At 42.8% G+C, this 22,613-nt stretch overlaps 1 protein-coding gene and 1 long non-coding RNA gene across 5 annotated transcripts in view; one reads left to right on the top strand and one right to left on the bottom strand.

Annotated features, from left to right (window-relative positions):
• Window positions 1–22,613, top strand: part of Cryl1 (crystallin lambda 1) — a 146,056-nt gene that overhangs the window by 101,562 nt on the left and 21,881 nt on the right. Inside the window, exons 4-5 of one of the 2 annotated variants that reach the window (XM_003477233.4) lie at window positions 18,310–18,471; window positions 22,416–22,610. In XM_003477233.4, the coding sequence (XP_003477281.2) occupies window positions 18,310–18,471; window positions 22,416–22,610 (357 nt within the window). The remainder of the gene's footprint in view (window positions 1–18,309; window positions 18,472–22,415; window positions 22,611–22,613) is intronic. The other variant, XM_063232481.1, reaches the window with a different exon arrangement.
• LOC134471949 (uncharacterized) lies at window positions 7,613–20,826 on the bottom strand. 3 transcript variants are annotated; one of them, XR_010041712.1, is made up of 4 exons: window positions 20,510–20,826; window positions 17,485–17,595; window positions 15,039–17,399; window positions 7,613–14,265 (listed from the first exon to the last, which is right to left on the bottom strand). It is a non-coding gene; the product is annotated as an uncharacterized LOC134471949 (long non-coding RNA). The 3 variants fall into 3 exon arrangements; XR_010041714.1 differs by having other exon boundaries at window positions 15,039–15,200; XR_010041713.1 differs by lacking the exon at window positions 15,039–17,399.

Below are 22,613 nucleotides of genomic sequence, written 5' to 3'. Positions count from 1 at the left end.
ATAATAAATTTGTGTACCTTTACTCCAGTTAATGTGCCCACTGTGTGTTTATCTCAATTGCACTAGCTTCATAGTCAGTTTTGAAATTGGACAGGGAGTCATCCAGCTTTGTTATTTCTCAAAATCGTTGGTTTTGGCTATTCCTTTGACTTTCCTCCCCCTAGCACTGGGACTGAACTCAGGGTCTAGTGCATGATAAGCAAGCATTCTACCACTGAGCTATATCCCCAGTCCTTTTTATTTAATTATTTTTTGAGACAAAGTCTCACTAAGTTGCCAAGGCTGGCCTCAAACTTGTGATCCTCTTGCTCAACCTCTCAAATAGCTGGGATTTATAAAGCATACATCATCATTCGCAGCTCATTCCTTTAACTTTTCTTTTTCCTAAACTTATATTTAAGCTGATATATAAAAACATAACAATTATGCATATTTATGAGATGCCATGTGATGTTTTAATACACGTACATATTGTAGTCTTTAAGCAGTCTCCTGACAGCATCTCCCATGAGAACAGAGGAACAGCCTCCTAATAATTAGCTGTATCTTATCAAATGATCAATGAAGAAGTGAATTCCTGTCACTTATATGTCCATGACTGTACTGAAACCCCCATGGAGGATTCAGGTCTCCCACTCAGCAGCGTGCCCCACAGATGAGAAAGAAGACAAAGAGAAAAATCTGTAGTTGAAGAGGCTCTGGGATGACCCAATGCTCTCGGTAGAACAAAAGACCAAGAGTCTAAATGCCCAACGCTTTTAATGGTATCAGTTGGGGAAGCGGGTGGGGGTCATGGCAGAGTACATGACAAGAGATACTTAGCAGGCATGGCTGTAAGGCGAAGAGAAATAGAGCACTTTTGCACCAGGCACTGAGGCTCCCCTATTAGTGATGCAGAGGACAACTTGATGTATGCAAGCTGGCATTTTTACTCCCAGGAAGGTATAATTCTTTCTGAGTCTCATAGCCTTGGCAGAGATCTAACCTCATATGTTAGCCCTGGAATCTCACAGGCTCTTGCTTGAGCCTCCATTGCAGTCATCAGCAGTGTAGGCAGTTCTTACTCCCATGCTGCAATGAGACGCATTGGCCTGTCAGCCAGAGTTGATCACATTCTTTTGACCCATGCAGGTAGCTCTGTGTATGTCAGCAAATAGGGTTGAAGGAAAGGTTAGGTAAAGATGAAGACAAAGGGCTTCATTCTCAGGGGAATGCAGCTTGATGGTCTCCAACAGGCTGTATTTGGCACAGCCAGCTGTCTAGCAGCAGCAGCAGCATTAACCATGGGGGTCTGGAGAGGACATTCTGCCCCTTTAGAGGCTACTCGGCAGCAAGACTGAGTACTGTCTTTAAACATCTCACAGGTTGCCTGCATGGTGTCTCCACTTTATACACAGTGGGTTCCTAATTTTTGCAGAACTGAATCATGCTTTAAAGCCTCCTTGATGCAAATACTCCCTGAGCATCATAAGGGCTCCTGGCCTGGACTATTGCAGCAGCCCCCTCCTTGCCCTCTTCCTGCGTGCCGTCCTTCCTACCAGTTCTCTGCTCACAGCCTGCCTGTGCTCCTCCTTAGAACCCAGCCCTCTTCTTCATCTACCTCCACTGTGGCCCCCTTAATATATAAGCAGGCATGAAAAAACTAAGCACAGGATGGGTAAATATTTTTTAAAACACTTGGACATTCTAGAGGAAAGCATAGTTCCTAGAACTCGTAGGTCAAAGAGCCTTACAAAGTGAAATATACAATCCATGGACCAGAAGATCCATAGTCTGTGTTGGGGTACATTCTTGATAGTAGACATTTTATAGGTTTGGACTGACATATTTTGACATGTAGCCATTGTTCTAGTATCAGAGTATCTTCACTGCTGTACAAATGTTCTGTACTCTGCCTGTTCATCCTTCTACCCCAAGCTCTGGTTTTTTAAAAAATCTTTTTATCAGTACCAGGGATTGAACTCATGACCGCCTGCTTGCAAATCCCCAGCCCCAAAGCTCTGTTTTTAGGTGCATATACACTTAGAACTGTACTATCTCTTGAAACACTGACCCTTTTATCATTATATTTGCTCCTTTCCATCTCTGATAGTATTCCTTGTTCTTAGATCAGCTTTATAAGGTATCTAAGTAGTCAGTGCAGGTTTTTTTTAATGTTTATAAGGAATGTGTTTTGCATTAGTTGTTTTCTATTAGTATAACAAATTACCAGAGGCTGGAAATTGTATTAAGAAAAGACATTTATTTAGCTCATAGTTCTGGAGGCTGAAAGTTCAAACAGAATTGTTCTGGTTCTGGGGCCTCCTTGCCTGTGTCACATCTTGGTGGATAACTTCATGGCAGGGATATATGTGAGACAGACATCATACGAGAAAATAGGAAGCCAAAGAGAGACCCAGAAGAGCCAGGATTGGTCTTTCAAACAACCTTCTTTTGATAAGTAGCCAGGATCCAATAAAAACTATATCAGTCCTAGGGTTGTGCTGCCAGCAACTCACTTAGCTTGCACTAGGCTGAAACACCACCACAATGCACCCTTCGGAGACATTTAAACCATAGTGGTTTTCCCATTTTTTAAGTTTGGAACCTAAAATTATACACTTGAAGTATGTATATTTTAGATAGCTTAGAGCTGAGTCTTAGTCTTTTATCTAGTCTGAAAACCTCTGCCTTTTAATTGATGTGTTTAGACCTTTCACATGTATTCTGATTATTAATAGAGATGGCTTAAATATTACATCGTGTTTGCAGTTTTTCTGCATTTGTGTTCATTGATTATTTCCATGATTCTGTTTCATCCCAACTTATGCTCCTTTTTTCCATAGAGGGTTTTTTTTTTTTTTTTTTTTGTCTTTTTCCTTTTTATCGGTACTGGGGATCGAACCCACGACTGCCTGCTTGCAAGGCAGGTGCTTGTGCCACTGAGCTAAATCCCCAGCCCTATGCTCCTTTTTTTAAAAAAAAGTATGTCAGTAGTATTTAAAGAATACATCTTTAGTTCCTCAGAGTCTACGTTTAAGTATTTCTGTGGTGCTTTGCATTATTCATACTATGTTACCTTACATTAACATTTACATGTGCATTTGTAATAGATTGCAACTATTTTAGCTTTGGCTCATCAGTTATAGCTTAGAGGAAACATTAGTCTTACCTTATTCTATTTCTAATGTTTTTTGCTTATGTTAATTCCATTTTCTGTCTTTTCTGTATCTTTTTTCTTTTTGCCTAAAGACTTTCCTTTAAACTTTTGTAGATGCATTAAATATGCAGAGTGAGTTGTTAGTTTTCTTAGAAGCACTTATTTCTTCATTTTTAAAAGACATTTTCACTGAGTACAGAATTTTAGCTTGACCATTTTCCCTTTTTATCAGTATATACTTGTATCACAGTTGATGATGTACATGTGCATGACATATCGCAATTCTTTATTTTTTATCCTTTCCCTCCACATCCTTCCTCCATCTCTTGATCACCCTCTTGTCTGAAAAAATCCATCTGCCTACTGCTTATTATATACTATTTTTCTCTTCATTTATGTGTTGGGTTTCTCATATGAGAGAAACCATGGGATATTTAAGCTTGTGTGTCTGATTTGTTTCACTTAACACTATAGGCTCAAGGTGCATCCGTTTTCCTTCAGATGACTCAGGTTTGTCCTTCTTTATGGTGGAGTATTCCATTGTGTGTGCATAAATATCACACTTTTTTCTTTCAGCACTTGAGGATATCAATCTGTTGTTGTCTATGTTGCATGATTTCTAAGAAAAATTCTAATGGAATTCTTACCCCATTTTTTATATATGTGACTTTTTCCTCTGTCTTCAGTATTCCTCTGTCTTCTGTTCCTGGTAATTTCAGTATAATATATCAAACCATGTGGGAGTTTTTAAAGGGATATAATATTTATTCTCCTTTGTGTTTCTTGAACATCCTGGACCTGGCACTTGGTGACTTTCACTAGTTTTGTAATATTCTTAGGCATTATTTCTTTTAATTTTTCAACTGCCCCATTTTTTTGTCTCTTGTCCTGGGATCCCAATCACATATATGTAGATAACTTGATATTTTTATGCTGGTCTTAAATGCTGTCTTGAGTCAGTATTTTTGCTCTCTGTTTTTCATGCTGAATGCTTTCAGGTAACTAATCCAGTCTTTAATTTACAGATTCTTTACCATGATGCTGCCATGGGTAACTGGTCAAAGACATTCTTTATGTGCGTGACTTTATCAGTTTAGTATTCTGCTAGGTATTTCCAGTAGTTTCTGTTTTTCTGCTGAAATTGCTCATATGATTTTGCGTGTTGTCCACACTTTTCATTAGTGCCTTTAGCATATCAATCATAATAATTTAAAATTTGCCATCAGATTGTTCCTATATCTGAGTCCACTTTTAATGATCGCTTTGTCTTCTGGGTGTTGTTTCGTCTTGCCCTTTCATATGCCTCTGACTTTTTCACTTTTGAATTCTGAGCCATCTTGGGCTGAGGTAAAGAGTTTTTAATGTCTGAGAGCTGGTTCACCTTTACTGCTGCTAGGCTTTCATTGTGGGGATTTGAGTTAATCCAGTTAGGAGTCGCAAGTTTTGTTTGTTTGTTTGTTTGGTTGGTTTTTGTCTTTTTCATTTTTATCGGTACCGGGGATCGAACTCGCGACTGCCTGCTTGCAAGGCAGGTGCTTATGCCGCTGAGCTAAACCCCCAGCCCCCAGCTAAACCCCCAGCCCCCGCATGTTTTGAAGTTTGTAGTTGTATTGGTTACCCTAGGTGCACTAAAGATTTCCAGTTCTTCTGGTAATGCTGTGTGTCTAAGATGAGGACTGGCTGGCTAGAGGATCCTGTGAGGTTTTCTGCCTCGGATTCTGCTGTATTCTTGAGTTTTGGTTTTCCCTTTGCACTTCCCTCATAGAGGATCTTGTTCCATGTTGTCCTTCTCTCCCCCTTCAGGAAGTATTCATCAGTTACGTGCTACATATTTAATTCCTCTCAACCTAGAGAAGAGCCTGGTTTAGCCTTCCTCTTGGATAGGGATCCTGTCCCTGGTGCTTGAGGGTGCCTATTCAGTGCTCCTGGCTTTCCTGGGGGCGGAGTATGTATACTCAGGGGTACAGATTTTAGGTTCAATTCCTTTTAGTTCAGCTCAGTAAAGGAACTGTATTTTGACTCCTATCTCCAGTCATCTCAGTGAATTAAAACTTTAGTATTTCTACTTCATATTGAAGGAATCAGAATTTGGGTTCATCTTTAATGTAACAAGTAAGCTCAATTATACCAGTTGTTTCCTCTAGTTTTCCTGTTGCCACTTAAACTGGGAAGTCACTGGGCCACATTCCATACTGGAAGGGTTGACTGAGACAGCAGTAACCAATCTGTCCTCAGCACCAATAGCATTTGCAATATGGAACAAAATAGTTCAGCTCCTGGTTGTCTTTCTAGAGCACCTAAAAGAAATGATCATTGTCAAGCTACATTATAAAGTGGTTTTGCTGTAAATCAAAGACTTCTTTTTGGCACTTGGTAAAGTTAATTTTCAGCTGGTGTATCGTGGGAATACCAAGGAATTTTTCTGTGACTTGTTGGATTAAATGAAAGGCAGATGTATAGACATTATTAATCACTACTGTAGTCTTTGAGCTCACTTTCTAGATATCTACAGCCAGTAATACTGCTAAGTGAATGCAATAATGAGACATGTATAACTGCATAACAAATTCCACTTGTGTACTGTGGAAAGCTTCAAAGACACTGGGCTTGCCTCTGCCTTCCAAAAAGCTGAGATATATAGGCACATACCACATGCTTAATTAGTTTGCTAATTTTTTGGCCAAGGGCTTTTAGTAGATTTTGTTTTATTTTTCTTTTTGGTCCTGTAGCAAACTGACTTAATGATGTGGATAGCTGGGGAAAAGATCCCAGTGATATACATTTGTACTTGTACATGTTTGAAAGAGGAGAGGTTTTTCTTTGTTGAGGGAATTGAGCTCCCCAACGGAGCAGAAAGTTAGAACCAGCTAGACCAGCAAGTCAAGTGGTGATCAGTGGCAGGGTGAAAAGTTGCTGACACAAGTTCTCAGTTCTCAAAACATAACTCATCCTCTTTTAAGACTTGTGACTCATAGCTTCAGAAGTCGTTATTTTTTTAAGTCAAGGATTGTAATTTTGCTCGCCTAGAAGCTCTGAGTAATACATACCTGTAAGTGGGGTGTGTGTTCTCACCTGTTTGTCAGGATGAGCTTTGCATTGATTAGAGCCTTAGCACTGGAGAAACCTTTCAAAATCCTTGGCAGGAAGGAAAGAAGGAAGGAAGGAAGTGCTTTCCTTTCTTAGACTAAAGATTTAGAACTGGTCTAGAAGTTTAGTCAATCCTCAAACTTATCTATGGGCCAAGACACTACTATTTATTATCTTTTTGTTTTAGTGCATTTGGGGATAAGAGCCTAAAAACCACTTTTTCTCAATGATGTGGAGGGCTGGCTGCTTGGAAGGATGCTGTGCTGGTTCTCCATGTCGAGTCTTGGGTTTCTGCACTTTTTGTAAGCAGAGGTACACAAGTACCCCTTTGATCTAGGACCGTTTTTTTCAAGGATGTTTGTATAACTAACAGCCTTGGAAGACAGAGCTCCTTCTGGGGCAAAGGGCAGGTGGTTTTGCTTGTAATCAGTTATAAAATATTTGTGCTAAGCTCTGAGTTCTCAGCTATTGAACACACCCAGATCTCCCTTCGCATCACTCCTATGGGGCTGGGGACTCATGCTGCCAGATACTCTGTGCATCACAGATAGAGCTCTTGTTCCCCATGAGTCTGTGATTTCTCCCAGAGTACACAAGCCTGGGCAGATAAGGAGGGATCTCAGGCCCTGCACTGTGTTTGCCACTGTTCTTAATCACTGCCCTGCCTTATGGTTAATATCAAAGTATTGAAAACAGAGGGAAATAGTAACTTTTAATCTCATAATTCTGAGACCATTATCTTGATAGTATTGGGTACTTCTTCCCATTCTTTTCAAATACAATCGGTCCTCTGTATCCATAAGTTCCACATCTGAGGAGGCAGCCAACCCAGATCAGAAGCAGTTGGGGAATAAACTATGTCTTGTGTAATAAGCTGGATTTGGATTGTCATACCCTGAACTGTACAGTATAATAATTATTTTCATAGCATTCACATTGCATTGGGCTTTATAAATAATATAGAGGTATTCTGTGCACACAGGAGGGTGTGTGTAGGGTCTACCTAGCCACTTTATGAAGGAGCCTTCATAGGTATTGGTGTCAGGAAGGGTGCTAGATCCCATCCCCTTATGTACACTGAGGGGTGATTCATAAAATTATGTACTATAACACAATGTTAATCTTTCTGTAATACAAAATCATATCCTGCATTTAAAAATCAGCATTTCTGATTGTATAAATAGCTTATGATAATTGAATGAACTTGGAAAATTGAAAAAAAAATAAAGAAAAATATTAGTACGTCTACTTCTCTATTACTCTTTTGTGCATTTCCTTCTACTATTTTATGTACATTTCATAAAATTTTAAGGACTGTTATATTCTTTATCCCCTACCATTGGATGTTGTGTATTTTCCCATCCATTAAATACTGAATAAGTTGGCTGTTTTTAAAAAAATTTTTTATTTTAAAGAGATTAAGGTAATAGAGGACATAAAGCAGATGAGAACAGAACAATTTAAGCAACACTGTCAGTATTTCACCATAAGACAACCCGATATAACAGTAGCTACCATAATGTCTCTTTCCTTGAAATAGTTGAGCATACCTTCATACACAATGGTATCAAACATAACAAAATAATATAAAACCATTCAAGAGAATGAAAGTATTACAGGGCATTCAGAACCAAATAACAGAAAACGAACAATGGTTACTATATTATTTCTTGTCCATAAAAAATTGTTTGTACTACCACACATGATAAAATCCAATAAGATACTACATGATACAACCAATGGAAACAGAAAGTTGGCTGGTTTTAATGACCTTGTATCTCATTCTTGATGGCTAAGTTCTCATACTCATTTTATAGTAATTTGCTTAATCAGTTTTGGAAATTATCACTTCACTGCTTCTGTTCCATTCTGGTGTTCATTGGTGTACTGTGCTCTCCTTTTTTCCCTCTCTGCCTCATTCCCTTTCTTCCCACCTTTCTTTCTCTTTCCCTTCCTCTTGCCCCATTTCTAGGATTGTGCTTAGTTTTAGTTAGAACGTTTCTGGCCTTCGGTTACTTCCGTTACAGCACATGCTGCCTGCACTGTTAGCACATGCTGCCTGCACTGTTACAGTGACTTGTTCTGTGTCTCTCAGCCCCTTGAGGACATGGTTTTTTACAAGCAGACAGTGGCTTGTCCATTTAACCTTGCAGAGTTCCTTGGCAGATGAATGCATGCATTGATGCCAGGCTTTGTGTTCTGTCTGTCCGTTTTAGACTCAGATCGTCTCAAGGTCCATCACTGAATTCATTTACTATACTTAGGTCAGTGGAAACACAGGATAAGAACAGACTTTCAGTCAGTGGCTGGGAAGAGTATATTTAAACATGTGGGTTCAGGATTGCCTGGGATTGCCCTGTAGGCTACTGGATGCCAGGGCTATGTCTCGTGTTTCTTCCTTCAGCTGACTTGAGCCATTTCCTCTGAAGTAATGTAGTGGGGTTAGGGTTGGGGAGAGTAAATGAGTAAAATGAGCAAGTCTGGGAACAATGCATGAAATCAGCTGCAACAATCACAGCATTTTTCATTCATTAATTGATTTGACAGTTGCTCACTGAACATCTTATTTGTATCAGATGATATCCTGGGAACTACAAATATAACCACAAACAAAAAAATATATAAATACAATCTCTGTATGTTTGAGTTCTGTTTTATACTACTGGTGTTTGTTTATATCTGACCATTTCTCCATGTTAGTCCTCAATATGAGTTGTATGATGATCATTTTCTTTTTGTTATTGCTGTGCTGGAGATTGAATCCTACGCTCTAGGCAAGTACTCAACTCTGAGACCAATATTTTGTTTTCTCCTGTATATGAGATACAACCTTTTAAAATACAGAAATAAAAAGCTTCTGGAGTTTGTACCATGTTTATTCATAACCCTACATTCATCTCTATTGGGGTGGCTAATGGCCTTAAGTATCATTAAGTATATAATAATCTGTAGATAATTAGAAAAATTTTCAGTAAAAATGTATTGCTTGGCATTATGATGATATAATCCATAGTGCTGATTTTACAATTTTTTATCTCATGAATTTAATGTACAAATACTTCACAAACTAGTAAGACTTACTAGTGCGGGCCCAGTACTTTGTGGGCAAAGGACTAGAATTACGGTGCAATTTTCTTATAGGTCATTACATTAATAGTGTATTTAAAGGTTTGCTTTCTCTATGGGAGGTTTATAGTCGAACTGGCACTGGAAGTGGGGATCAGATGAGGTCAATTTGAGGTCCCTGTGAAGCATCCCCATGAAGACAGTGGGCAGCGGAGCAGCTTAAGCTATTATGTCTTACAGATACAGGAGACATATCCAGAGACTTGCCAATCTTATCGGTCTTTTTAAAAGAACTAATTTTGCAATGATTCCTTGCGTTCAGCATGTATTCTATTGATTTCTGCTCTTCAAATTTTAATAAACAGTATTTTGGTTATTGCACAACTATAATGATCACCTTTGATCCATGAGCTGTTTATAAGTTCATTTTAAATTTCCAAGAGTATGGGTTAATTTTTAAAATTAATTTTGTCTTAATTGCACTGTGGTAGAAGCTGGTTTGTGTGATATGAATCTTTGAAATTATTGCAGTCTGCGTTATTGCCTAATATAGGCATTCTATAAATATGCCTTGAGTTCTTGAAACTCAAGAATGTATATTTCTTAGGGATGGGTCCCAGCTCTTTGTATGTCCAGTAGGTCAAAGCTATGGTGCTTTCATTTCTGCCATGTGCTTTCTGAATGCTTTATGCTTGTCCTGTCTCTACTTGAGAGCCATGTTGAAATGTTGTACCACAGTGATGGACATGTTTGCTCGCCTTCTTGATTGCTGTTTTTGTTGTACAGATTTTGTCTTTGTGTGATTTCCTTAACTCCATTCTAGTTAGTAATTTGCTTTTTAGCTATGCTTATGATTTTATTACATTTTAAAAATTGCATTGACTTTAATTTCCGGAATTTCCTCTAGTGCTTTTTCTAAAGATTTACTCCTTTTGATGCTTTTCTTACTATATTGGTATCTCCCTTTATAGCTATCTGAACTTTTTGCTATCAGATCCTCTTTGTTCTGTCTAGGTGGCTTCATGTATTTTATAATTTTGGATTGTGCATTTTCTTCAGTAGGGCTGTTCCTTTGTGAAACTGAAGAATGAAGTGGCCTCTTTTAGAAAGTATCCCTCCAGGGCCTGTACTTACCTCTGTTGAGCTTGGCAATAGCCTAAGGACAACTTGGTGTTACTTTTTTGATTGGGGAGTGTCCAGACCCCTTCTGTGGTATAACTCTGAGTGCTGCCACCCTGGGTGAAATTTGGACATACACCCTAATTTACCCTCCTTCCTAGGTAGAGCCCAGGCCTAGACCAGCTTGTACACTCAGCAGGTGGGCTGTTTGTCTAAACTCTTGGACCAGCTCCCTAAAAATGCAGCCTCTGAGGGTCCTGGGTGTGTCTTACAGATCTTGGTTCCAGTTCCTTGAATCATGAGACTCATGGTTTCACCCTTTCCTGAAGCTTTTGATCCCTTACTCCAGACACTGGCGTCTCCTCCCTACCCAGTGGTCCTAGCCTGGCTTTTATGCTGACTGCTTTGATTTTCAGTTTCCTTGTTTACCCACCTGGTGCTTTTCCTTACTTTCCTGACAGCTCAGCTCTTCTTTTCAAAGGATAATTTGTTTTATACAGAAGTATCCAGAAATACTTAGTTTTCTAGTCTATCCACATGCCAGAACCAGAAGTCTTCATCAGTTTGTGGGAGAAAATTTATTAGTACTGTCTCTGTCTCTGTCTGTCTGTCTCTTTCTCTCAGAAAATATTCACATAGAATTGCCTATCCACTTTTGTTTTCAAGGTCAAAGACATTTTCTCTGTTTGGTGGCCCTGTGGTTACGTATGGGGAAAGCTGATAGAATGCTAATTTTAGTTCAGTTCTGTTATAGGCTAAAGATCAGTTTTCAATACACAGATCAATAAAGAAATACATATATACCTTTAAATTAATTTTCTTTTTCTAATTTGCCCATTATCTTTCCTAACGGGAAGTAAAACATCAGGACTGTTATTACATAGAGGATGATGCTGGTCACAACCAAGGGGTCCTTTTTCCTTCTATTCTCTAGACCTGCCCTGCTCCAGCAAGCAGCCCACACTGCAGCAGCAGACACCAGCTGGCTTCCTCTTGCATCAGGTCTGACACCACCCACCTAGAGACAGCGTCCAGTCCCCCAACCAGCAGAGCAGCTGGTCCCAGATCCCAGGGGCTTGGTTGGTTAATTTGGTCAGTGGCTCACGAAAGCCCAGCAGACACATTTACTGGCTTATTATAACATATGTTACAAAGAAGGCAGGTAAAGGGATGCATGACAGGAGTGTGGGGGAGAGGAGCTGGTAGACAGGTCTCCACCCTCTCCAGAGCTGCTCCTCCAGAACCCTCCAGATTTCTTGCTGTCCAGAAGCTCCCAGAACCTGTCATTTGAGCTTTTATGGGTCATTGTATTGGCATGATTGAAGCATGAACAACCATCTGAAAATGTGATCAGACAAAAAGAATGTAACCCTGTGCTACCAGCCTTTGCCCTGCCTCTGTGTGGCCCCTGCCTCCAGGGTGTGGGGCAGGACCCCATTGGAATAAGGAGGGCCTGTGACCCAGGATCATACAAGGTGGGGTTGGGATTTCTTTATAGCCAGCTCAAGGCAAGGGAAATATAGCTTTTATGACCCGTCTTGCAGGAGAAAAATTCTGATTTATTTATTTGTTTGTTTATTTTTGGTACCAGGGATCGAACTCATGATCTTGTACTTGCCAAGCAGGTACTCACCCCACCTGATGTGCCCTGGGAAGGGAGGGCTCAATGTCAAGGACCTGGGGCAGTTATATGGCCATCGTAATATCCATTCATTCACTTTCCATGCCCTGAACATAGACTCATTGCCACAGAGCAAAGAATCACATTGAAAATACAAGACCAGAGTCACCATTTGTATTAAGAGCTCGTTAGCTGCAGAAAAGATCAAATAAGGACCATTATGGAAAAGGTAACTTGATTGCATTTTATAAGGAGAAAACAAATTTAAAATAAAATGAAACAAATGTTCATTATAATGGGCAGCATCAAAAATCTCTTTTAAAAAGGACAGCAAGAGTTTGGTGTTTTTAGTGACATGGATAAGGAAGAGAGTTTGAGCAACTAAGAGAGGAATCAGGAAAGTGGGGAACATAACCTCTTACTGTCAGGAAAACTAGTGCTTTGGGTAAAAAAACAAAAAACAAAAAACAAAAAAAACACCATGTAGATTTTTAAAAACTCATGGAAATAGCCAGAATGCCTCCTAGAAAGAGCTATGAATTTTTTTACCTGAAGCCTGTAAGTACAGCTAAGCTTGAAAAGCTCTATACTTAAAATACCAGTTTTCCGTTTACCACAACTTCTTATACTAGCCTCGAGAGAGAGTGAATCACTTTGAGAAAAACTGCCTTTAGAACAACTTTTTAACAAACTATGTTGCATTTTTGCAACATAGGCACAAATGGCCTCACTTTTCCTTTCCACTGTGGACAGATGGACCTAAGATACATGCAACTATTGACTTGAAGATGTTATTCCTGTTGAAAATAGGCTACGCTTGTTTTATGATTGAAAATTATGGTCACAAGTGAAGTTAGGTTTATGGTACCAGTACTAAAAAAATACACCTGAGTTTTTTTATCCTAAGAACATACTGTACGCCAAATACAGAAAGCTGTCTTATGTAAAACAATAACAAAATATGTTTATTAAGGCTCTGTTAAATTTCTCTCAGTTAAAAAAGTTTAACTTCATTGGCTTTTTTCCCCCCAAAACCATAAGCAGCTCACCCTCTGCTCTCTGTAGCTTTGTAAATCACCTCACCATGAACAGAGGTCACTGATGGAAATGCCTTAACGTGTCTAGTCTAGAAACAGAAAAACAGGTCAATAAAAATAACTTACGTAGTTCTCACAGAGTCTCAATTAGCAAATACAGCTCAAAGCTATTGCTCGCTGATAATTGTGATAGCTACTGTGAGTTACAAAAATCCTTCTGCTTTCATTTTTCTTAAAAATTCATTCCTCATAACGGGGCGTGGTGGCGCACACCTGTAATCCCAGCACTTGGGAGACTGAGGCAGGAGGATTGTAAGTTTGAGATCAGCCTGGGCTACAAAGTAAGCTCGAGGCCAGCCTGCATAGTGAGACGCTATCTCAAAAAGACAAAAAACAAAACAAAACAAAAGCTTTCAGTTGTTATGTCAAGAAGGTTTCCCCAGTTTTGTTTCATGCTATTCCTAACCATGTTTAAAAGCAGAAAAACCCTGGCTTTTAAAAATGATCGTACTTCTTTCTCATTAGCATTGTTAGAAGTGCAATAAAACTATGTGGTAATTTTGCAGGCTTTTGTGAACTATTTTTAATTGCATTATTGTATCATGTCAGGCATTTAAATTCTAAATAAATGATTTCATAAAAGAAACTAACATATTCTTGGAATGAGGATGATACCCTAGAATATCACTGGAATTAGGAAAGTACTGTGACACAGTCACATGAGCAGGTGGTGTCGACACCTGTGCATGCTGTGCCCTGGGGTCTCTCACAGTCACCAAGAAAGGGCTGCTCCTGAAAGCTGACAGAGGTGATCCCTGAAGGGGGAACACCTGAGCCTCGGGACGTCAGCTCCTGAATACACTCTACGCTGAGCTTCACTGCGGAAAGGCCTCTCTGGATTGGGTAGAATTTGTCCTGGATAACTGTAGAGATAGCTTTAATATTTATAATAGGCTTTCCATTTTTTAAATTTGATTTTTAAGGAAAGAAAACGAGCCCTCAGATAGGGCACGGTGCCACCGACCACCTGTGAGGTAGAAAAGCACGGTACTGCTCCTTTTCTTTTTCCTTAGCACATCGCACTCTGTCCTCTGGACGAGCACGGCCTCTTCTGCTTCCTCCCGGCTTGCTCCTCGCACAGCTCCCACACCCTCACGTCTGCCTCTGGAGAAGTGAGGTCATAGCAGTCTGTTAATCTGGCAGAATTTAGAGATTGTGCTCTTAGGAAAGACAAAGTTGAAAAGGAACCCACAGTGTTAATTCCACAGATGGTTACAGAGATTAGACCAGTGACCTCCGGAGTGCAGAGCGCTTTCATCCTCCCTGAGAGTGAGTTTCCTGCTGCTGTGATTCAGCAGGAGTGTGGCTCCCCTGTCCTTTCCTGCCCTCTCTTCCTCCCCTTTAAAACTGGCCACTGGAGTTCTTTGCATGTTGATACCTGAAGTACTGAAGTCTCCTGTTTGGGTTTTCTTGCGGGAGAGCACACTGAAGGTGGCTTCCAGATACTTTGCCTTAGCTAATGTAGATCTTCTAGGGACAGGATGCCTATTCAAAGTGCCTACATTGATGGTGGAGGCTCAGCACAATTTTCTTTTTCATTTATTTCACACACTTTTGGAAAATATATGCTGTATAGCAACAGGTCAGCTCAGAAAGTGTTTACTTACCTCAGGAGTCAGTAAGCTGACTTACCACAGCTATGCTGCTTTTCCAAAGCAGGGTCCTTATGAATTAAACTACCTGGGTGCTTTCTATAAAACACGGACATTTATTCAGGACTAAAAAGGCAAGAATGAGGGCTGGGGATATAACTTAACGGCATAAGCACCTGCCTGGCAAGCACAAGGTCCTGAGTTTGATTCTCAGTACCAAAAAAAAAAAAAAAAAAAAAGTTAGTTATACTTGTAATATTATCAGTTTTTTCCCTTCTGGAGGGAGAGGAAAGAGATGTGTTGAAATTTAACCTCACCTACTGCTTCTGCTTGAGCTTGTGCGAGGGAGGCCGAGGAAGCTCCTTTCCATACACTGTGAATACTGGGGAAATTTCATCATGCTTTACTTCCCAGAATTTTGATTTGCTTGTCAGAACCGGGCATGCATGGGTTGTGTCTTCTGCCCTTAAAAACAAAACCTGAGTGGACAAGCAAACATCAGTGCTTGAGAGGCGCTGCGGAAGCCGACAGAGGCAAAGGCAAGTAGACTGCTGCCTGCGCAGTCGGCACACTGCGGCTTTCTCCAGCAAGGCCCCAAAGGCAGGGCGAGCTGAGAAGATGGCAGGCGACTCGGAGCACCCGGGCTGCGCTAAGCCAATCTGTGTGTCTGCCGTTCTTCCTGGCCTTTCTTCACAGGCCTTTAGAAGCAGGACAGCACCCTCTCCGCAATGAGGGATGTGCTACCGGCCAGGGACGGAGTTGTGATGTGTGTGGCATCAGCGGTTCTCAAGCAGATGCCTGAGTGAAAAGTAAGGAGCGACCTCAGAGTGTGGTGTCGCCAGAGGTGTGGCAGCCCAGGCCAGACACCTCCCACAAAAGTGGGTGACCCTTAAAAACAGCAATAGGAACAAACCGCCTGCAAGCCAAAGTGCTGCTGAAAACTCTTACATAATTCTAGCAGGTTTGGGTTTCCTCTGGTTCAAGTTTTCTTGCCTCTTTGATAATCAGACGATCTGAAGAAAGGCATAGAATTTCAGGGGAGAATCTGCATGACAGCTTCACAATGCAGCCATTCACCGCCACCCTTTCATTCGCTCCCCCGTGATCTGCATGGTTCTTAGACTCTGGCATGGCTACAAGGCTCCATTTAAACTTAACCCAACTTGCAGACTTAACTGATCCAGGAATGACTCACTACGTCCAGCCAGCCACTGTAGTTCTTTTTCCCCACTTGATAAGGAAATTTAACACAATGGGCTTTACAGTTCTTAAATGACTCCATTTTTTTTTCTTGCCTTTGAAATGTGGTGCTTATGTGACCTTCTGTTCTTAATACAATTTCACATGGCTTGATTATATTTTTTGAAAGTCTATACAAACATAATATTGACTACCTCTCCTTTGAATAAATCTTTTTAAAAAATCTTGCAGATGATGTAGAAATAAATTCCTGTGTCCTGCATCCACATAGCTGGTTTGAGTATATTAGAGACTGCAGTATTATGAGCTATTAGATGAAGTTAAATCAAACTTGGAAAGATTTGCTTTACTTTTGAGGATTGATTCTGATACAATTTATAGTAGTACTTCAACACTGAATTTCTATTCTTGCACACTTCTGGTTATTTTCACTATCTTAAATGATAGAGAAACTTAGCATTTCAGTGAAGTTATCCAGGTGGTGAGAGGCCATAAAGTGACCATGAAGCCAGTAGACCTCTGTTTCCCTTTAGGGCATGTATGGTGGAGGAGGGCACTTTGACTTGATGGTAGAAAGAACATCCTGTTGGCTACATTTGGTGGCACCAATGTGGAGAACAACCATTTTTTTTTCAAGGGTAGTGAGAATTCACACTGGATCCACAGCTTGGAATTTTGCTTCCCAAGCTTTGGGAGTCACTAGAATACTTGTTAAAAGTGCAGATGTATGGGCTGCACTGTCACCCCAGGACGGACTCAGCAGGTTTGGGCTGGGGACCTGAGATGTTGCGCTTTTAGCTAAGATCCTGTCAGTTGACCAGTGCTTATTGGCTCATAGTGAGACTCATGATGCTGAAATCCTGTTGCCCCAGGTGAGCCCAGACCCTACCCTGGTGTGATCCCCAGAGGTACAGGTGGCTGCTACAGGAGAGGTAGTCAATATTATGTTTGTATAGACTTTCAAAAAAGGTACAGGGATGACCCTGGTGCTTCCAGTCTGCATCCACACTGGGATGGGGTCTGCCTGCCCTGGGCTGTTGGGACCACACCCTGCTGTGGGCAGGCTGCCCATGAAGTATGAGGCTGTCATCGCAGCACTCCCACCCAGCTCTGTAATTAGAATCTCTGAGCCACAGTTATCATCAGTAATTAATCAAATTTATTTCTCTAGCTCCACCCCACCCTATTAAAGTAATTTTCAGTGATTAGAAACAAAGAAAGGTCTTTTTCAGAAGGGCTTCTAATTAGAGATGGATTCTCAGGGATTTCTTTTGTTTTTAATGTTACCAGGGATCGAACTCACAACCTCGTGCTTGCCAGGTAGGCACTTACACTGCTGAGCTAATTCTAAGATAAGCTTTTTTTCTTGTAGACCTGGTGATCTGATGGTCAGGACAGGAGAAGGCAGGAGAAGCATGATGGCACAACCGAGATTGGCAGCAGTTTGCTGGGCTGTTGCTGAGGGTTCTCTGTGGGACCTGTCCCCAGATAGGTGGCACTCTTTATGGCAAGGGTTTTTGGTTGACAGACTTCATTTCTTTATTTACTTACGTATTTACTTACTTGTGATGCCAGAGGTTGAAACTGGGACCTTAACTTGCTAGGCAGATGCTCTACCACTGAGTCCTACCCCAGCTTCCCCCAGCAGGTTTTTGATGGTGAGAATTTCCAGCCCTATACAAAAGGACAAAAGATGGATACTGATCACTCCCTTTCCAGAAGCGAGGAGTTCTCATGTGTTGCGTGATCTTTTCCATGCTTTAATTTCCCTGGTGGTTCTCGTAGGGGGAAAAAGTAATCTCCTTGTACCACTTGGGGGTTCAAGGCTGAGGCTTTTCTAACAAAATTGAGATGATTAAGAGAAACGTGTACAGTTTATTTAAAAGGAATTTTACATGACGTGGAACTTTGAGAAATGAAAACCCAAAGAAACGGGGAAGTCTGTGTCCCGAACTCTCAGGTTTGGTTGGTGACAAGTGCACAGCTGCACAGAGTGCAATTGCACAAGGACATCTGACCCAGCGGTCACGAGCTGGAGATGAGCAGGGGTGTGTTGGGATCCTTCCTGCGCCCTGTGTCTTCAGAGACAAGGATGCTCTTTTCCTCTGTTACCGGGAGGATGCCACTCACGTGAGGGTCCTATGACCTGCTGGGGGCAGGCAGAGAACTTTACTGAAGCTGGCTTCCAAGAAAGGGGAATAAAGGTCAGGGACACATTCCTGTTTTAGCTGTTTTCTCAAATCCAAACTGCTGTATGTTGGGGTCATGTGCCCTGAACCCTGCTTTTTAAGCTAGATCCCTTTAGGAACACAGGGAACATGCAGTGCCTCGCTCAGGGCCTTGCTGTGTTCCAAGATCATGAATTAGCCTTTAAATGTACTTTTTCAGGAATGCGTTCCAGAAAACCTAGAGCTGAAGAAGAAGGTCTTTGCCCAGCTGGATGGCATTGTGGACGACAGAGCCATCTTAAGCAGTTCAAGCTCTTGCCTCCTGCCTTCCAAACTCTTTGCTGGTTTGATACACGTGAAACAGTGCATCGTGGCTCATCCAGTGAGTATTTGAAACCCGAGGAGCCAGCGTGTTGGAGAGTACTTGTCGTAGCTACCAGGATGCTAAGGCATGAGAATCATTAGAGCCCAGGACTTTGAGGGGTTACTTACTTGTGTAAGAAACTGTTTCAAAATTTTTTATAAACCTGGGGGGTTTATTGTATCTCAGTGTGGTTTAGGGGGAGGGCAATAACAAATCCCCCAGTATTTTGAATTGTTTTATCGAGATGCTATCAGCATTTTAAAAAAGACTATAATCTAAAATTCTTCGGGTTTTTGTCTGCATACCTAACATGTCTTCTAGCAGTTCATCATGCAGTGGAGGAGGCTGACTGATTACTAAATAAGTACTTCCACCATGAAGGTGAAAGTGCTGCCTTGAAAGTGTGCACACCAAGAATGATTTTGGAGATTTGTCACTTGTCCTGTGTAGTTTACTGAACGCAATTCAGAGTAGGATCGGTTTTCTAACCATCAGATTCTGGGTCCCACACTTGATTCCGATTCAGGAGGTTGGACTTTGAGGCACGGGTCCTGTTCCCTAACTCTGGATTTACTGAGGAGACTTCTTCCCCAGGAGAGTGTCACAGAGCAAAGGTTAGGTGGAGCCACATGGTCCTGCCAGGGCTGGCCTGGGTGGGGTCCCAGACAGACACAGCAAAACCCAAACCAAGGATGCATGCAGGGCTGCAGGAGGGGAGGAGACCGCATCGCTGGGGAGCAACTCACTTGGGGAGCAGTGGAGGAAGTCTAGAGGGCTCAGGAATTCAAGTCAAGCGTCCCTTATCCGAAACACTTGGGACCAGGGCTGTTTCAGATTTAGGAGTGGGGGTTGGATTTCAGGATATTTGTTTTTACCAGTTGACTGTTCCAATCCAAAAAATCTGAAATTCAAAAACAATGTAAAACCCAGAAGATTTTTTATCTTTTTAAAACATTATATCAGTACTCAAAAGTTTTAGGGCCGGGGATTTAGCTCAGTAGCATAAGTGCCTGCCTGGCAAGTGCGAGGTCGTGAGTTCAATCCCTGGTACAAAAAAGTTGTAAGGTTTCTGGAGCATTTGGATTTTAAGCCTAAAGATGCTCAGTTTGTAGCAGAATTCATGGAGAATTCTGAGCAACTCTGAAGAATTGGGATGGGCTCAGTGCAGAGCAGCAGCATGTGGTAGAGATGTTGTCGGGAAGGTAACAGGAGGGAAACCCTGATGGCATCGGACGCACTGAGCGGGAGGCACAATTTCTAGTCCATGTTTTTGCTTCTAGGTAGGTTTTTAAAAATTATTCAGAAACCATCACATTGTTTAGAAGCTACTTCTTAGGCTCTGTGACAGGACTCTCCCCACATCTCCTGTCCTTACAGTGCCTCACGGGCCAGAGGCCTGCAGAGTCACTCTCTGCTCTGTCACACCCAGCAGGACAGCCAGTAATTCACATGATACCCCTTCCTGCTCTTGGCCCATCATGGTACTGTTCAGTGAGCTAAAACCTTATTTTAAAAAATTAATCTCATATTGTTTTTATAGAATGTTTAAAACCAAAATCAGTGTTAATTAAAGCAAACTAGATAACCTGTTGTTTGTCCTTCCTTTATCCTGCACTCCTATTTTTTTTCCTGTGTTTGAACTGACCATTCCCTTTCAGCCTGGGAGAAAGCTGTCTTGATAGGTTCTGATAATCAAGAACCATTGCTAACCTTGGAGGCTCCCAGGTATTTCCTCAGCCTCCCAGGCCAGGCTGGAGAGTTGAGCCCTCAGCTCTCAGCCTTAGCTCTTCAGCCCTTGGTGATTTCTGCCTGAGCAGGAAGTAGGATAAAGGAAAAGGAAGTTTGCTCATGCCCCCGAAGGGCCCTGGCAAAATAGATATTAAGCAATTGCGAAAGATTGCAGTCTCCACCCCTGCCCAGGGAAGCCTCTCACCAGCATATTATGACATCCATGTGTTTTCCCAGGCACCTTTCACAGGGGCGGGAGCAGGGCTTCTGGACATCTCCACAGCTGGGGGCAGGCAGAGGGCAGTGCCTGGTGTTGGTGGTGACTTACATGTTTGACTGAGGGGCTTGCTGCTCCTGGGGTGGGTGTGTGTCTCTCTGTTCCTCGTGCATCTGCATGTTGCTGCTTGGTCCAGGCCTGTGATGCTGTTCAGAGGACTCCTTTCAGCTGTGCTGGAATGAGAGCGCTGGCTACAGAAAGTCTCAAAACATAGGGCATTCAGGACTCTGCCCAGCGTCTTTAGCCTGTGCTTCGTGCCCAGGAAGTGGAAGAGGGCCTGCCCTACCCCCATGCTGCGTGGATGAATGGCCAGTGGCCCGACCGTCTCCTGGGAGGGCAGCCGCTTCCCTGTGGGGCTGACTGGTTCCATCCGCAGAGAAGGGGTGAAGGAAGCCTCTGTTGGCGTGCTGTGCTATCTGCAATCACGTGCTGCAGGCTCTGTTTCAGATCCCTGACGGGACAAAGAATGCTCCCCTTGTGCTAGCCCAGCCTGGGTTCCTACAGAGCCTGGCGGCTGTGGCCCCTCTGCCTCCAGCCGCACACAGCTACCCTGGCTGAGCCAAGGACCATCTCCTGGGACAGCTCAGACAGTGCCTCCTTTCCTGGCTGTGTCTTTTCCCCATTTCTGGAGGGCATGTGTCCTGACATAAGGGCCCTAGAAAGGAACAAGTGTGTCCTGGGCAGCTTGTCTGCCCTTTAGCCTGTCAAGCAAGGGCCCTTCCATTTTGTCCTCTCTTTGTTGTGTGACACTAAGGAGCACCATCACCATTGTCACACTGCTTCTCTGAGCCTGGAACAGATCTGGCCTCATCACTCAAAGGCTCTGGCCAGAGTGACCCCACTCTAGCTTAGAGGTACCTCAAATCCCCTCTAGCAGCCCCTGGCTCGTGCACAGGGACATGAAAGTATAGATTGAGGTCCATTTCGTGGGATGCAAAGGGCCAAATTGCCAAGGGTCCCAACTACCCTAGCGCGCTGTGCCCCTTAGAGTGGGAGATGGGCAATTGCTGCAGAAATTTGAAAGGAGTCTGATCAGAGACCTGGTTGTAACTCATTTTCTATTTTAAATTGTAATAAAGTACACATGCCGTAAAGTTGAACTCTGAAAGTGTGTGGTTGGGGCACTGAATACAGTCACTGCCGTGTAGCTGCCTCCACCATCCGTGTCCAGGACGCCGCATCTTCCGGAACTGGAACTTTGTTCAGTTAACCCTCAGGCCCCTGGCCCCAGCACTGCTGCCATCCCCAGCCCTGCCGGGATCAGGTTGCTGTGGCCCACCAGGCTCAGTGCAGGCTGGACAGACTCTACTCAGCAGCATTTTCTTCTGATGTTTGGTAATTCTTATGGGGGGAATTGCCACAGACAGTTTCTCAAAGTGAACCCAGAAAACCAGAGCTGAAGGTTAAGTCCTGGGATGGGTCAGCATGTTCCCGGGGCCCCCTCAGACAGTTGCCCCCCTTTTGGCTCAGGCCATGCCAGCAGGAGGTGGTGCCGCAAGGCCTGCTGACTGCCAGAGCCAAAGAGGGGCATCAGGCTGGGAGGTAGACGTTTGAGGTGCAGCATGGAGGAAGGAAGCAGATACTAAGTTTTGAGAGAAGCCATTCGTCTTCATGCAGGGAGGATGTCAGAGGCTGGAGAGAGGGAGGCTGTGGAGGCTGGGAAGGTGAGGTGGCTGCTTGCAGAGATCTCCCCTGGAGCAGCAGGGCCTGGGGTTTAGCCAAAAGCCTGGAAAGTAGAAGCAGAACCTTGCATGTTGGTTATGACTTCCTTTTAATACACCACAACTCTGGCCTCCAGTTCGTTCCTCTGTCTCCTTTGTGAAGGTGTCTCTTTCTCCAGTGACTTGTCCTTGGATACTGTATCTAAGGATCTTTTAGAGCTGTGTCTGCCCCTCTGCTTGAGACTGAGCAGTACCTGAAAGCCACCTCCCTGACCTCTCCTCCTTCCCTCCCTCAGGTGAACCCACCGTATTATGTCCCGCTGGTGGAGCTGGTCCCTCACCCTGAGACGGCCCCGGCCACGATAGACAGAACCCATGTCCTCATGAAGAAGATCGGACAGTCCCCCGTGCGACTCCTGCGGGAGATCGATGGCTTCGTCCTGAACCGCTTGCAGTACGCGATCATCAGCGAGGCCTGGAGGCTGGTGGAGGTT

This window comes from Cavia porcellus, unplaced genomic scaffold, assembly GCF_034190915.1.
Source record: "Cavia porcellus strain 051 isolate PalLab524CR breed Dunkin Hartley unplaced genomic scaffold, mCavPor4.1 scaffold_21, whole genome shotgun sequence".
Classification (NCBI taxonomy): Eukaryota; Metazoa; Chordata; class Mammalia; order Rodentia; family Caviidae; genus Cavia; species Cavia porcellus.
This window is presented reverse-complemented; position numbering and strand designations above follow the sequence as displayed.